The following is a 17,685-nucleotide window of genomic DNA, read 5'->3' as shown; positions in this document are numbered from 1 at the left end:
TGTAAATAAAAATAGAATGCAATGATGTGCAAATCATGTAAACCATATTTTTAAAGGAAAATACAACATATCAACATATCTGTAAGTGTTTGGGAACTTAGGAGACACTGCTGTAGTTTTGAAAGTGAAATGTTTTCCCTTTCTTGTTTGATATAGGAATTCAGCTACTCAACAGTTCTGAGGCTCATTTGTCACATTTTTCATTTCATAAGCCTCCAAATGTATACACTGGTGACAGTTCTGGACTACAGGCAGGCCATTTTAGCACGTGGACTTAAATATGGAGTAATGCTGCCGCAATACATGCAGAATGTGGTTTGACATTGTCTTGCTGAAATAGACATCGTCTGGATGGTGTCATATGTTGCCAAAACGTGTATATATCGTTCAGCATTAATGGTGCTTTCACAGATGTGCGTGTCACCCATGGCATGTGCACTAATGCACCCCTATACTATCATGAATACTGGCTTTTGAACTGCGCACTGATAACAAGCTGAGTGGTCTTTAGCCCGGAGGACACAGTGTCCATGATTTCCAAAAAGAATTTCAAATGTTGATTCGTCAGACCACAGAACACTTTTCCACTTCCCCTCAGTCCATTTTGAATGAGCTTGGGCCTAGAGAAGGTGGCAGCATTCCTGGATCCAGTTTATATATGATTTCTTCTTTGTGTTTTAAGAGTTTTAACTTGCATTTATGGATGATTAGTGATGAACTGTTTTCACAGACACTGTTTTTCAGAAGTGTTTCTGAGCCCATGCAGTGATTTCCTCTACAGAATCATGTCTGTTTTTAATGCAGTGCCGCCTGAGGGCCCAAAGATCACATCCAGCAAATGAACCTTTTAATGTACCGTAGATGATGAAAAGCAGAAGTTCTTTGCTATTTTATGTTGAGAAACATTATTCTTGAATTGTTGCACTATTTAATTGTGCAGTCTTTCACAGAGTTTTTTTTAGCATTACACTAAACTTTACCAGTCTTTTGTTGCCCCCATCCCAACTTTTTTGGAAAGTGTTGTTGGCATCAAATTCAAAATGGGCAAATATTTTTCAAAAAAACAAAATTTCTCAGTTTCAACATTTGATATGTTGTCTTTGTACTATTTTCAATAAAATATTGGGTTTCGATTATTTGCACTTTGCATTTTGTTTTTATTTACATTTTGCACAGTGTCCCAACTTTTTTGGAAATGGGGTTGTATATTAAGCTCACTGATTGTCTAGCAAAGTGCTAGTTATGTTTATATTTTCAGTGCAATCATAACCGAAACAAAGGAAATACAGAAGTGAATACATAGCGCTGGGCTTTATATGCGTGAGAACTGAAAACCAGTAACTACAGTTCAGCTATAGATGTAAGATTAGCTATCTCATTAGGTGAGTCAGAAGAAGATGGGTGGTTAAATCTTGTGGGCTGTGGAAGCTTATGTGGTCGTTTGTGTGGGCTGCGAGTGGCAAAAGTTTGGGATCCCACGATCTAAAATTTTAATTTTCTCTCTATGGGATGCATGCGCTCCCTTCAACTGAGGCATGTGCCACCTACAGCTTTATTAACTCTTAAATGATTGTAGAACTACAGCAAATGTCATGGACCCTCTGCATTAACTGCTGGAGCTTGTTTGAAACTTCAACTTCATTTCATCAGGAAAGTCCAAGAAAATTTCAAGTTTACCACATCGTTCAAGAGAAAGCCTCATCTCCAGCAGTTTTTAAATTGAGATTTTTTCATTTCAATCTAACTTTCTACAACCCATTAGCAACAAGTACAACTTAGTTCCACTCAGTCAGCGAACAGAAAAAAAAGTCTACAGATGTCAGTAGAGTTTACCGAGACATCCATTCATTAGGCAGGAAGGTCATAAAGGTCATTGTTACATCAATTTGACACAATGCAGAATGACGAAGGACAAAGAACCAGAGTTAAGGAAGGACGGCATAAGCAGACAGCAGCGAACCCACATTCAGAAGGTAGAAGTAAAAGTAAAAGTGAAAGGAACAACAAACAAAAGAATGAAAACAAAGAGTAGGCCTGACCAAGGAAGGGGAAAAAAAGAGGGTGAGAGGGTGAGAAGGGAAAAAATTGGTCATCACCTAATATTCCAAATATACCGAACAGTGAGTCTGCTAGGACTGAAAGGGGAATGCAAATGGGACTCGTTCTTGGCAAACAAATGACACTCTTGAAGTGAACATTCTGTATCATTGGGGATGTAACAATGCATCAAGACATTTTGAAATCACAATGCAAAAGACACAACAATATGCATCACAGAGAATGGAAATTCTATTAATTTCCATCTAATCCAGTTAGTTGCACCAAAGCTGGCAAACAACCAACTCAGTGATGAACCTCCCAATGATGGTGACTTTAATCATGATGTTACACAACTCACTAACAACATCTCTAGTGTCATAAGTTGAGCAACATTATTATAGTCATATTTTATTCAAATCAATATATTGTTCAAAATATTGTGAGAGTAACAGTCACCATAAGACAGTTACCATAACCCTCTCCACACACAGCATTCCCGTTCTAAAACATCATCACACATGCTTGGTAAAAAGAAAGTGATAATACTCACTGCGTTGGCCATCATACAGGAGATATGATGGAGCTTCTTCTTCTAGTCACCACCTCTCCAGCTCTCAGAACAGCTTCCTACAAACAGAAAGACACAAACAAGTCAGGAGAAGATATCGTCGCTGTCCAAAGAAAAACAAGTATCTCCAAAATAGTGACTTTACAGCAGAAGGCAAAAACACTCTTTCCTTTCAATGCAAGTTAATGTAAAGAGGTTTTATTCCAAGTGATTTGGAGCATTTCTGCAGGTCAATTAATCATGAAAATTTTTTACACAATATGAAGGACAGCTGATGTGTTGAAATATGCTTGATGAAATAAAGGATTTAAATGTTCTTCATATTTTTAGGTAAAGTAGCTTGATGTTTAAAAAATAAATAAATAAATAAATAAATAAATAAATAAAAGCCACAGCATGAAGTTTTACATTATGTTTAGGCCACATCTTATTCTGTGAGTTTATTGGCTGGTTTCGAAGCAGAAATCCGATTACTGCCTGACACATTTAAACCCAGAGGTTTCCCATTATCTGTTTCCCCAAGAGCATGTAAACGTAAATGTGCTGATCGGATTACTGACAAAATCTGATTTTCTGTAGTTATCGGATTATTAAGTGCACATAAATGGACTCTTTATCACAGATTTAAGAACTTTAAGCAAGGCCTCTATCATATAACCTCAGGTAATATGTGTAGGCCACAAATTGAAGGTTGTCAACTGGCAGTGTTTTGCTATTCTTACCATCAGAGCAATGTTCAGGAATAAATAAGTATATTATATTTTTCTACAATGAAGCAAGTGGCAAACATTCATGTTTTAAGAGAATGTGACTGCGAAGGCAGAGATAGTGTGGCTGTAACTCCTCTAACTACTCTAGCTGGCATTAGCTAGAAAGAAAAAACAACAGAGATATTTCTCTGTTCTCAATGTCACCTAGACAAACTGGCACTTCATCCACTGAAGAAAGAAAAACAAAAACTTCCATGTAGAAAACGGCATTTATCGCCGCGTTGGTTAGCCCTAATGTTAGGGTTATAGTTCACCGGCTCATTTAAGGCAGTCTCCATCACCAGGCCCAGATCATCAAGTTATCGGCCCCTGGGCACAAATGTTTGGTGGGCGCCTGCCTGGCTAGATTTTTTGGGTAGTCAGTGATTATTTTATGACTTATGATAATTAGCAGGTTTCACGAGACCTATGCAGCAGATGCCTGTGTGGGACTGTTTTTTCAGTCACACTCCCGCCCACTCCCGCAGAAAACTGGAATCATGTGTCCCACCCCCACCCGCAACAGAAATGTTTTGCCCCGCTCCAGCCCGCGCAGTTCCATCAAAGTGAACTGACATCCAATATTTAACATCGAGTCTATTCACAAATACATTATTCTCTGCTGACATGATGACAACACGGTAATCATTGGGCTTACTGTGAAATAACTTCATCATACGCCATTTATTCCCAGTAAACACAAAGCAAACATTAAATCACAGAATGGTTATTTTTGGTACTTTGCTGGGCTTGGCAGCTCTGGCCATCAGACTGAAGGCTCCACCATCTCTGTAAGCTACAAAAATGTGCATTATGTTCATGTGACTGGTTGAATCAGCTGAACTATTTAGAATGACCATTTATTGTAACTGTTTCACTGTTATCATTTTATATAGTTTCTATGCATGATTTAGAGATCATTCTACTTTATTTAGGTTATTCATTAATTTATGGGATTTCTCTTCATGTGTGCTGCAGTGGGCTGGTTACCCGTGAACTCCCAGGCACAACAATGAAAATTATTCCAGCACCGCAAGATATTTTGGTGGGTCCCATGGGTCTAGCGGGAACCCCACGGGAGTGCAAACCTCTGCTATGCAGCACCACGTTGACAGCACATTAACTGCAGTTTTTTCATTTGAGGCAAAACAATAGCAACATTACACATACATTAATGAGATCATAGATTAACATAAACCCAACAAACAAGGCAATATTTTCTTATCATGCATCTGCTCTTGACAAGTATAACATTTATCTCAAAGAAAATGAAAAATTAAAGGCAGACAACTGAAACATACATAAAGACGGAAAAAAGCAGCACATTTATATCTTACCTCTGATGACAGTTTGCAGATCACTGTCAACAAGAAAAATGTAACTTTTTTCTTTCACTAGGGTGACATTTTATATTTGGCTTTAGAAATGAGCATACTTAGGTTTTACAGGCCGCTTTTACAGATCCAAGGCACATCATCTGAATATCTGGCTCTCCAAAATATATTAAAAGAAACTAATGCTAGCTCACTACTAAAAACTGACAGCTTGACTGATGCAATAACGATAGTGAACTACTTACTAAGCAGTAACTGAAGGAGAAAATGAAGCTGGCATTTAGACTGTAAGACAATGACAAATTAGCTCTTTTTTCCACTGTGCTGCTACTAAAGATCCCACCACTACTGGTACAGCTGTTTAGATTTTGTCAGAATTGCTTGTGGGGGCCCCCATCGGTTCAGGCCCCTGAGCATGTGCCCATAAAACCCATTGGATGATCCAGGCGTGTCCATCACTCCACCACAGTGACGAAGACTTTTCTGTTGGCTATTTTTGAATAATAAGACACGTTCAAATGTACATGTATGTGAGCTGCTAAACTTCTGTTCGTGTCACCGATTTGTTTCATCTGTTTAGCACCAGTGCACCAATTTAGAGCGTTTGTGCATCATAATTTTTCCTTACTCACAGTTAACCGAATATTTGTTAATTATATCATACAGTTACTCAAGTTTCAGACTTCGTGGGCACATCCCTAGTTGGGAGCTTATTTCTGAAGACTTTATCAGACTCGTTAAACTCTACACAGCTCTAACGGACAGAAAAACACATTTCCTAAATATGATGCAAATTCACCACCTGCAGAAGGCAAAAGTTGTAAATGGCTTGCCCCACTTAAGTCATTCTGTTTGCACTCCTTTAATGCACCTGCTGTCTGTTTGTGAGTGTGGCTGCACAGCTGCCTTAAGCCTCTGAGGAACGTTGTCTGATGAATAATCATCACTTCCATTCAGCTAAGACACAGCCTTTTCACATAAGACTATTTGAGAGTTGATTAAGTCCATTTGTCACTGGAGATGTATGTTGACAACAGAAATATAAAAATAATGCTCACATAAGCATTTGTCACTATTGTACGGGACATTCATAAAAATGACCGTTTTGAAATGTCTACGTATTGTAGTGCTGCAATAATACAGGTAGTGAACAAGACTTCAAAATGGATTAATTTTGCAAGAAACTCCAAAACACGGCAAAATAATTCCACTTTTCTACTAAACCAAACTTTCCAAACCCCTACATTTCTAATCAGATTCATTTTCAAATTTTGCGATTGAGGAACAGACATAATGTTTGGTCACCTGCTTTTTTCACAGACTAGGAAGTGTTTAAGCAACCACTATGCCAACTTCACTGTTGTAAGTGAAACTACCAAGAAAGGAAACAGAAGAAGAGCCTCAGACAAATGTTTGGATGAAGGTTGCATTCAGAAATACTGCATCTGAAGGAGATTTAGCACTTGATAATATTTGGCATGACTATGAGGGAACTGTAGAAGTGCATTAACCTGAGCATGTGCCCACATTCCGCTCTGTACCTGACTGTTCTAATGATTTATTAAAGACAGGTAATAGCAAAGCAAAGGCCTCAGCAAAGATGAAACAAATGACCTTTTTAAATTTAAAAGACAAAGGAAAATGATCAGTGACTTCAACATATCAAGTGGGCTAAATTAACCAATCAGATGCTCTCCTGCTTATGATACTCCAGCCAACTGTGTGAGTGTATGTCTCTGCAGCCAGTCTCGGTGAGGACAAGCATGGGAGAGGCATAAAGCCGACAGCTGGTGAGCCTGGCTGTGTCAGAGGGGGAGACGGAGAATGCAGCATGCAGATGAAAAGGCCCTGCTGCCCAGCACCCCCTCCCATATCCCTACAGCCCCCTGCCTGAGGCACGCATAAAGGCCTTTTGTCCTGCGGGGGAGAGGCCGAATAGAGGAACCTCCAAGCCCTTCAAAAGTGGCTGGAGGTCTCCCTTTTTCTCAATGTCTTCCCTTTTCTTTATCATTCTCTCTCTCTCTTTTCCTGAATAAGAAAGAGTCCACCCCCCACATACAATGGAGCACTGGACACAATGGGTTAAGTGCATAGCATCAAAGGCATGACACCAGAGACAACTTGTTGTTGACTAAGAAGTGGCAGCAGGTGTAGCACTAAGCAGCATGGCCTAAAACTATATTTTGATAACAAGCACTAATGACAGTTTCTGCTTTGTGAGTTATTCAAAAGTCTCATCGAAGTTATGTGCTCTCATTTTAAACGCAGCAATCATTGTTTTCAACAGCAGAAAGAGATCGCTGGCAATCTCTAAGCTGACCAGTTCAATCAGCACATGTATGTATAAACTGACAAGTGTGTCAATATATACAGTTGTATGCAGAAGTCTGAAAACCCCTGGTGAAATTATATGTTTGAAACTTTGTTAACACATCCTCTACAAGGAACAAACTAAAATATAGCATTTTTCTGCAAATTGCTGTGCACAGTCTTATTTATTTGCTGAGTTTAACATATTGGAAAACGTGTCAGAACTTTTGCACAGGCCATTTTATTATGTTTCAGTTTTGTTAAAAATGGCTTAAATTCAGCTAACAAATAGTAACTTTGCATTAACGTGCAGAAGTATGTTCTCTGTAGAGGATGTGTACTTATTCTCACTTAGAAAATCAACAAAAGATGTAATTTTACTGGGGTGCCCAAACTTTTGCATAAGATTATAGGTACTCTTTCTTGAAACAAATGCCTTCAGAGGATTTTAACAATTCTTTGCTTAGGCTGCCCCTATAGTGCAAATTTGAATGAAAGTGCAATCAAGGGTGCTGTTCAACAACTTGATTTTTTATTTACCAAAACAGTGTAAGAGGTATGGAAGCATATCAGTATCAAAATTAAAATGATCAATGTTGAGCGCAAAATGAAATTAAAATTCTGCAATTTAAATGATTTAGATGCTTTAAATGTTAACTATTTAGAAGATTTAGATGCTTTATGAGAAGCTTTATTTGAATTAAAATGTATCCAGAACAGCATATTAATGCTTAATGTGATTATGTAACAATTGTGTCAAATGTTAATTAAAATGTAATTTACCTCATATGCATTTTTACTTTCTAATAAATTGCATTATCAAAGCAAACGCCGATTTAGAAAGAAGGCAAAGTTCAAGTATAAAGGGGAAACAGCACCTTTCCTGTTTGCAATTACATATTCTCGCCTACTACACTCGTTCTGTGTCAAAATGCCTCTAAAAATCGACCACACTACATTTTCATTTTGATGGTCTTCAGGGCGGGGCCAACAGCACGCACAGTAGAAAAGCGTTTTCCATTTTACACATCACATTTTCATTTTGATACTGACATGCTTCCATAAGGAGGTACCTGCCAGTCTCTTGTAATAACAATTCTGATTATTGTGCAGTGTTCCAGTGTTACTGCTAAATGTGGAAAAAAGCTACCTTTAGCTCTTCTGGTTTACTTGAAAGGTAATATACAATATATATTGATTATAGGTTTCTTTCATTGCTCTCCATTTCCTTAAGCAGGAATTCTACTGATTGTTCAAAACATTTGCATAACTAAATGGTTATGATGTAACCAAAATAGTTTAAAGCAGAAATGCAATTTAGAGCAGAAATATATTATGTGAAATGATTATGCTGCTTGATGAATGACAGTTCTGAGATTACATTTGGCATAAAACATTTATTAAAATACATTTATGGTGTATTTTTTAAGTAAATAAATACGTTGTGTGTAACTAAGCTTCCCTTTTGGTACTATTTTACGCTACATCAACATTTCAGATAAAAAATAATAAGTTGTGTATATAGGTTCGCTAGTAGTTTTGGATTGTATTTGGGTTGTAGACATTGTGACTCCTGGTTCCTATCACCACCACTGTAAAGACAAACCAAGTTGGCAAGTTTCTCTGCAACGCACCATTTCACATCAAACATGTCAATGACTGAACTATGCAGAAATTTCAAAACATCAGAATAATTTCACTTTAATCTGCGTACAATAACAGGCACTTTGTTTTGTGCAAGTTAAATCTGATCTAAAGAGTCAAATCCCACACTAGATCACAGCGACCAGAAGATAATGAATAAATAAAACACTGCCACTAAACATTCACATAGCAACTATACTGTTTCTACGCATCTCCTTTATATTTTATAAGCACATCTGTAAAAATATGAAACAAAAAGGAAGCCAACTGGAATTTAGACCATATTCAAAAATACATCACAGCAAAATTATTTCAAAGATGGCTGGAGTCCAAATTTGATATTGATCAGTCATTGCTAAGCTTGCTTAAAGGTTGTTACCTAGGACTGATATTTTATTTAAGGCAATAGCAGCCCGTCACCATGGTGAAGTGTCGAACACATGCTGATAACCGCAGGAGTACTCATTCCAAATGGCAGTTCTGTGCCTTTGCTTTACTAAGGTGTTCCAAGGCCACTTCTTGAATGACACGTAAATAAATTGCAGTAAACTGAAATAAACATGGCCTATATGCTACTTTATTTGAATGCTATTCTTCAAATATGTAGCTGGTCACTCAGACTCACATTAGAAGATCCATTACATCTAAACTTTTCACACCGTTTAAACATAACACATTGGATATGAATATGATATGAATATATATATATATATATATATATATACACACATACATACATATACAAATATACATAGACATAAATATATAGATGAATTTATGCGTTGAAACCAATTTTACCTCCTGTTATACATTGGTGTCACTATACCCAAATTCCTATTCTGTCTTTGGACTGTCGCCTACCACACTGACTCAAGGCTGCTGACCTGGAAGAGGTAACTCTGCTAGAGCTGGAGTCTGGCAGCACTAGTGAAGAACAATGCCATTGGAGGGGGGCTGTGAGAAACACTGACCAAAGCCACTCAGCAAACTGCTGGGGGTCTCTCTGTTGGTGTGGGCAGGGGTACAACAGAGGATGTTGAGTGAAGTTAGAGATGCACTGTCATGCTTTTTCAAGGACAAGGACTGTGTTTTCCTTATTTAGGATACATAATATGCATTAACATGGATGATCTTTGGTCCTGACCACACAATCAGAGTCCTTTAACATTGAGTGTGCAACCAGTCTGATACAATATTTGTATTTTTGCAGAATACACCGGTCACTTTAAAATGTTACAGTGAAATCACTTCATTTTCTCAGTTTTAAATTTGCCATTTGTGTGAATATACAGTTTTTTTTTTTATAGAAGTGGTGCAGCATGCCAAGTAAACCAGGAAAAGCATACAAAATGTTTGTTTTTATGTGTGGCTAGTTTAACCAGGTTTTGACGAAAGGTAGCTAGCTCAAATGCAAATACTGCCATTCCAAATTTCACACTGCAGGCATTTAAACCACTTGTTTATTTCTGAAAACATGCCTCGCTACTGGATGTGTCAGTTTACAGCACTTTGACAAAAGTAGTGCAAATCACAATATAAAAGATCGTAATTGGATTTGCCTTAATATAGCAAAATACCCAAACCTTTGAAACTACATCAGTTTCACTTTTAGCAGTTAGAAGGGGTAGTTAAGCCAAAATGAGCCAGCAATGTGCCAATGGAGGTCATAGGCTTTTGTAAAAAAAAAATAAAAAAATAAAAAAAAATTAAAAAAAAAAAGGGTACAGAGCTATAGAAACAGAGGGGTTGTGCTGAACTGGGAGAAAAAGGGTTAACTATGGCCCATTATACTCCACTAGCCTGGAGGGGGAGTTGTGAAAAGCTAGGCTACACTGTGGTGGGGTGGGGGTGAGTTTTACTGAATTTGGGAGGGTGGCGGGCAGTGTTGGGGTGCAGTATTCTCTGTCTGAGATGGACCTTCACTCTCTCCACTCCGTGACCCCCTCCATCTGTCACTAGCACAGCTCAGTCTGTCACCATGGCAACAGGGTCATCCAGCATTATCATAGTATACTTTGCCTTGCACATATCTGTAATATGTGTCAAGCAATGCATTTAGCAGCTGAAAGTAGATGGAATGTTTTCAGACCTTGGGCACATTCACCATCTTCTGGGGGCTGACATTATCTGCATCAGTATAAATGCAGCTGAAGGTACTCTCAAGGCATTATGGGCTCCATAAGCCATTAATATATCATGGTGAGTGACCAGGAAGCCCTTCGCCTCTACAGGCCGACTGATTAGCATGGGATACACAGAGGGCAGCGTAAGGTGGGGGAGGACACTGGGATTAGGTCAAGCCCAACTCCCACATGCTGGATCATCTGTAGAGGATATATGTACACACGCATACGTACATACATACACATATATACACATGTGTATCATCACGTTTGTAACATTATATTTCCAGTGCAAGGAGGAGGGGAAAGAACATTCCTAACGTAAGCGCACATCAACCTAACAAGGTTTTAAACAATACTATAACTATAACTCCATTCATTATGTAACGTTCACACAATATAAAAAACAACTGGTGCTTCCAAACAGTGAATGTAGGAGTAGTTATTACTGCTAATCAGCTGCTTTCATTTTCTATAGTGGAGACAAGGACACGTTCATGGTGAGCAGCTCCATCTTTACCCAGGTTAAATCAAGTGTTAACAATGTTGCTGCAAACCTCTGCTAGAATGAGGCAAATAAAGTAGGACTAAAGTAAGCCCTAGTTTAGTAAGGCTATCTCGCAACATCCTGCAAATATCCCCACCTAATGTTTATTACTGTATCATCCGGCGTCATTGAGTAAGCCTAGAAATACTGCAAGAGAATCTGTATTGAAAGCTGCCAAAGGATGATCCCAGGGGGCTTATTAGAACAGGCTTGACTAAAACTTTATTTTGCAACATTCTGGGGTCAGTATGAGTTCTTCTGGAGATGTGCAGGGGACGTTACTTTGCCAGGGGGGTCATCATCCCCAGGACAATTGGATCATAGTGGCCTCAGTAACTCAATGCCATAGCTACTGCTTTCGAGAACGGCCTGTGTAATGTTGCACTGTGAATCAAGGTTATGTTCTCTCCCTCTGCACACGGGCTCATATGCACAAGCTCACACAAAAACACCCGAGTGTCTGCAGCGCCTGCACGTCCCATGGGACATGTTACAGTGACACTAGAGTACGCAGCACTGAGCAAGACAGCTGGGAAATGGCGCCAAAAGAGACGCATAGTCTTCCTCTGGTCCACTGTCATTCACGCATAAGCACACAACCCCTACCACACTCTCGATTTCCTTGACACATGACAACCAAATCAGAATCAGGAAATTTTTAAGCAGCACACTCCTAGAAGTAAAGGAGAGTATGTTGGAGTAATGCTATAGAATAATCACCTTTGGTTTCCTAAATAACCTTTCTGTGGATGGTTCTTTAAAAGGGCCCATTTGCTACATTTTTCTTGCATTTTTTCTCTGAGGTTCACAAATGATGTCTTAATTTGTGCCTCATTCTAGGCTGAAACACTTCTCATGACTTCAATGTAAAAGGGTGGATATATGTAAATGCATTGTTTTTTGTGACATCACAAAATCAATAAATAATCAAAATGGGTTGTTTTTGCAGCCTCATTTTGTGCACTGCATGGACTGGGGAGGGAACGTTACGTTTTGAAGCACCGAAAAAGATTATATACAAATTCAAACATGTATTTAAAAAAGGAGGAAATTTTGGTTTTGCATGGTACAGAGTGTGTGTAGGAGTACAACTCTTATAGGCATCTTAGGTTATGCCTAATGCTGATTTGTAAACACTTGAATATTTTGCAGCAAAGGCTACACACTGGTGAAATCTGCCGCTCTTCCGCCATTTCTCTCCACACACAAACATGGTCACGCTCCCGAGGTGCTAAGTACCAGCGAGGGGGGAAGACACCTGTCACTCTACGAGCTCCTGGTGGGGGGGCTTGTTTCCCCTCCCCTCCACACAAGGGATTAAATGTACAGGCTGTTGGCTGTTTGCATAGGACCAACCCAACAGATGTCTGCTTCAAATCTGACAGCATGCACTCCACATTCAGTACATTAAGCCAGCCACAAGCCACAGACATTACTCATAATCTTTCTTCACTAATACACCAAATACCTTCTCATGCACAATTTAGGATTCTAACAAAAGGTCTTCTACAAGTGTATCAGTCTAATCAGTGAACACCAGAAAAAAGTGCAATCCTACACTCTCAAATGATTGTCCGCATGCTGATGCATATTAAAGACAGACTAAAGCACACTTCATGATATATCTGTTCACAAAAATGAAGTATTTATATTGTGAACAGTATGTGAATTATAACAGTAACACCCTGATTTTATCAGACTTCACGTAGGGTAAATATAGTCAAGAATTTGCTTGATAAATTGATGTATTTGGCAAACAAAATTCTGTACTTAGTATTTTTTTTTTTTACAAATACATATAAGTTGCTGCAAGCGTTACATTTACCCAGATATAAAATGAGAGAACAGCTAGACCACCCAGCTAGCAACCTTTAACTTATATGGCATTTCACTTAGATGCTATGTCGACTAGCTCATATCTTGCCTGATTATTTAAAGTCACCATGAATCAGAAGGCACTACACATTTTTCTTCTGTATTTCAGCATAAAACAAGGTGTCAGGTAGGGTCTCTGAGCAAGCTGAGCACTTTCACTCTATGACAGGTGGAACTGGTGTGAAAAGATTATTTTTCCCAATAGGCATGTAATCAATAAGATGTTTCAGAGGCATCTTGACAGAGGATTATGTGAAAAGAAGTTAACAAGGTCAACTTTGATTTCAGACTTTAAATCCTTATGTTTAGGTCATACCTCATTGGTGTATTATTATAGAGAATAGATAACAGACTGTAAACGACTGAAAATATTCACAATGCATTATCAAATCCCTAAACAGTTTCTTCAAAAGACTGAGTAGCTGGTTATGCCAAAAAATTCCATAAGTAAACTAAACAAGATTGGGTTCAGTTGGAACAGGGCTATTTTTGGTAAGCTAGTGAGCTCTAGGAGCAATGATCAACATGAAACCCATAATGATTTATTTTCACCATCAGCCACCAACACTGACCACAAGCACAGTAACTTTAAATGGGGTAAAAAGTTACTAAGCTTTAACGGGCTATCTCCCAAGCTGTAAATCCCCCTTAGCCAACAAAATGAAACTAAATGGCTTTAACCCTTATACTATCCAATAACAGTCCTAGTTTAGCAAAGTCCATGTTAGCAAACCAGGCATAAAACCCGGAGGTCAGTTTTTGTTCAGCATGAAATGTCAGTGAATTTACAGCTGATGTGTCATAAAATCTCCCTACAGAAGTAAGACAGGCTACATAATAGCGGTAGCACCTTTGTCCTGCAGTAATGTTATAGCAAATTTAGACAACGACTACTATAGTTTACTACAGGACACCACACAAATATTATAGAATACTATAAGACAGTAACATGAATATTAAGCAAAACCGAAATATTACAAAACACTACAGAAATCCTGTAAGAGTATTGTATTGTTTTATTGCCCTAAATAACATCAGAGGGAAATGCACGAATATGCAACAGAACTCATGCAGCCTTAGAATTTGTAAAGGCAAAACACAGCTACAAATTCAGTTTTAATCTAGTCAACAACAGGCCAAGTCATGTCCACACGGTCCCTACAAAATGAGCGGAAATGTGCAAACTGCAAGCTGACAGAGCAACGCCCGGCTCAGAGCAGCAGCAGCTCAGCCAGCTCTCTTTACAGAGCAACCATAAACACAGCAAACTGCCGAGCGTTATAAACACACGGAGATACCCTGAAACACATCCCGGTAACCGTGGCTGTATTTCTTACCATGAGCAGCGCTGTAGCTCTGGAAAAATGTACACATAACTAACGTTAAACGCTTTCGCTTTAAGTGACTTTTAGAGAGTTGCTTAGCTAACCAGGAGCTATAGGAACTTAAACATAAGCCCCGGGGTGGTGACTGAGCCACCCTATAGACTCCACTGAGAGCTTTTTTTTCACTTTCATAATTGAACATTTGGCCATACCCTAAAGCATTAAATAAAACATGATATATATATTTCTATCACACCCAGCCTGCTAGTTTGCTAGCTGTCCATCAGGTGCAGCGCGTCCAAATTAACGACACTGTTGTTGTGTTCATTAAACCGTGGCTCTGCAAATCCTACCAAACTCGAGCGAATATGTTCAGTTAGCGAGCTGGCGGGTGTTGTTTCTCGTTCGTTCTGAGTTAAACGAGGTTTGTTTTGGACTTCAACGTCAGTTCACAGAGTATTTTAAAACTCAGTTGCAGAGTCTAAGTTGGTGATATGGCCGCAGCTAACTAACGTAGGTTAACTAACTTAGCCGTCCGTCCGAGCAGCGCTTTAAACGAACAGCCGAATCGAGCATTAACTTCACTCAGCCTGCAAATATCCACATCCCACAGCGGCTCGCCGCAAAACACACCCACCTGTACTGTACGGGAGGTCCAAACCGTGTACTCGACCTGAGAGATCCCGAAAATGAAGCGCAGAACCCCAAAAAGACAACTTTAAGTAGGAAAACCCCTCTCCGCTGTCTGCCCCTCTCGGCCCTCGGCTCCACTTCCTGAGAACCTAACTCTGCACACAAGCTTGGCGGTGGCAGGCAGCTCTCCTCTCTGATTGGCCGAGCCCGCGTATGACGTAAGGCGCTAGCTACAAGCCGATTGGCTGTTTGCTCAACGAGACGTAAAAACGTGCAAACTGTATGACAGCACAAAGGCGTCGCGTGCTAGACAGCAAGTAAATAAAGTAAATGAGTGTAAAATATGAAGCTTAATTAACTTTGACTTAATTTAAAAACCGAGCCAACTGAAAGTAAAACAAACTTAAAATAAGGCAACTGAATAAAAAAGCAACTTGATTAAAAAAAACGTAAAAGAACGTTTAAAACAACTTTACCTAAAAAGCTGTTTTTTTACTTTTAAAATTTCATTTTTAGACTTTTAAAATTTTGTTTTTAAAAATTGAGTTACATTATAAAATACTTGGGATAAGGAAGAGCTGCTGCTTTATTTGGGCTTGCAGAGGTAATTTGCTGTAACATATGGTAAGCCATCAGGGAGTATGGGAGGGATATTAATAATGCTTTTCAGTACAGGAGCGTGCAGTAATTTTACTACAGGAGAGAAAGCAAGAAATAAGATTTGTACAAGTAGGATACAATACAAATTGCTTCCTGTGTATATCTTCACCTTGCTGCACATATTGCACTTTCTGCACACCTTATTGCACATCTTGCACATCTGGACACTCCTCAGTAGACACTTTATTTTGGTACCAATATCTGCACATATTTATTCAGTATTGTCATTATATGCCGTTACCTGTGCCTCATTGTACAGTCATTATTGCACTGCGTCTTTTCATTTCAGGTTAAAGATATTATTCCAGGTTGTTGTATTTTTCTATTTGTATATATGTCTGTAGATAGGATTTTTGTTTATATTTCTTCTTCCTGTTATATTGTTTACATCCTTATTACTATTACTGTCCTGTGTTGTGTGACTGCTACTGGCTGCTAAACTTCCTTTGGGATCAATAAAGTATCTATCTATCTATCTATCTATACATACACACACCGACTAACCCTTTCATTAAGTACAGCTGAACTCACCATAAAGGTGCACTTTGTAGTTCTACAGTTACAGACTGTAGTCCATCTGTTTCTCTGCACACTTTCTTAGCGCATTTTATCCTGTTCTTCTGTGGAGGTCAGGACCCCCACAGAACCACCACAGAGCAGGTATTATTTAGGGTGGTGGATCATTCTCAGCACTGCAGTGGCATTGACATGGTGGTGGTGTGTTAGTGTGTGCTGTACTGCTATGAGTGGATCAGATACAGCAGTTCTGCTGGGGTTTTAAACACTGTCCATTCTATTAGACACACCTACCTTGTTGGTCCACCTTGTAGATGTAAAGTCAGAGATGATAGCTCATCTGCACAGTTTGTGTTAGTCATCCTCTGGTCCGTCCTCTGTGGTCACAGGATGCTGCCCACAAAATGCTGTTAGCTGGATATCTTTAGTCGGTGGACTATTCTCAGTCCAGGAGTGATACTGAGGTGTTCAAAAACTCCAGCAGCATAGTTTCACTGAGTCAGTGTCAACTAAGTGTTGGATGATAACTACAAATAATACTGGGTTTTCTTCTGAGGAGAAGTTTGGAAATAGTTAAATAACCACATCGACATAGGTAAAATCACTACTGATTGCATTAATGTTATTTGTATGTATTATAATATTCTTTTTTTGTTTTTGATAAAATATGTGCCTAAAGTATTTTTAAATGTATTTTGTCAGGTGGCTAAAACTTTTGCACAGTGTATATATGGATGTATGAATACATACTGTGCCTAAAAAAATAACAACTGTACCAGTACCAGGTGTATAGCATATAATGCAGCATTTCTAAGGCACTTCTAACACCAACAAAAACGGCAACTCAACATTTAACAGAATACTAAAAGTTTAGGCCTAAAGAGGAGCAGATTGGCACATTGATAAGCACTTTGCAAGAGAAACCACAGGGACCTTAGGGCACACCTGCTCTGTATGTGTGTTAGCATATGGGTAAACGCTCCATTTCGCTCTTTATATTCAGCAACAAATTTTCTGCTACAGTGCTAAACACTGTACCTCTCCATATGAGACAAAAGGCCTATTAGGTATATGTTAATTATTCTGAAGCAATGTTACCTAAATGAGGTGATAGATGGACAGATTTATCAACCAAGTCTGCTCTGATCATTTTTAATTCCATTAATAATCACATTATTTTCACAGTAATGCACATGCACATTGTCCATGGGTTGATTAAAAGGGAACTTCATAAGAATGCATATACATTTACTAAGCACTTTATTATTTCTTCCACATTTATTGCCCATTTTATCAGCTCCTCTTATCGTATAGATGCACTTTGTAGTTCTACAATTACAGACTGTAGTCCATCTGTTTCT

The 17,685-nt window shown here is 38.8% G+C and overlaps 1 protein-coding gene across 1 annotated transcript in view; it reads right to left on the bottom strand.

The window, feature by feature from the left end:
* tfdp2 (transcription factor Dp-2) overlaps positions 1–15,289 on the bottom strand; it is a 40,506-nt gene extending 25,217 nt beyond the window's left edge. Inside the window, exons 1-2 of the mRNA XM_036563077.1 lie at positions 15,153–15,289; positions 2,591–2,667 (exon numbers count right to left, since the gene is read on the bottom strand). Of these exons, the coding sequence (XP_036418970.1) occupies positions 2,591–2,605 (15 nt within the window). The 5' untranslated portion in view covers positions 2,606–2,667; positions 15,153–15,289. The remainder of the gene's footprint in view (positions 1–2,590; positions 2,668–15,152) is intronic.
* Between the last annotated feature and the right edge of the window lie 2,396 nt (positions 15,290–17,685).

The sequence above is a fragment of the Colossoma macropomum genome, unplaced genomic scaffold (assembly GCF_904425465.1).
Source record: "Colossoma macropomum unplaced genomic scaffold, Colossoma_macropomum, whole genome shotgun sequence".
NCBI lineage: Eukaryota > Metazoa > Chordata > Actinopteri > Characiformes > Serrasalmidae > Colossoma > Colossoma macropomum.
The sequence above is the reverse complement of the archived record's forward strand: the minus strand, read 5'-3'. Positions and strand labels throughout refer to the sequence as shown.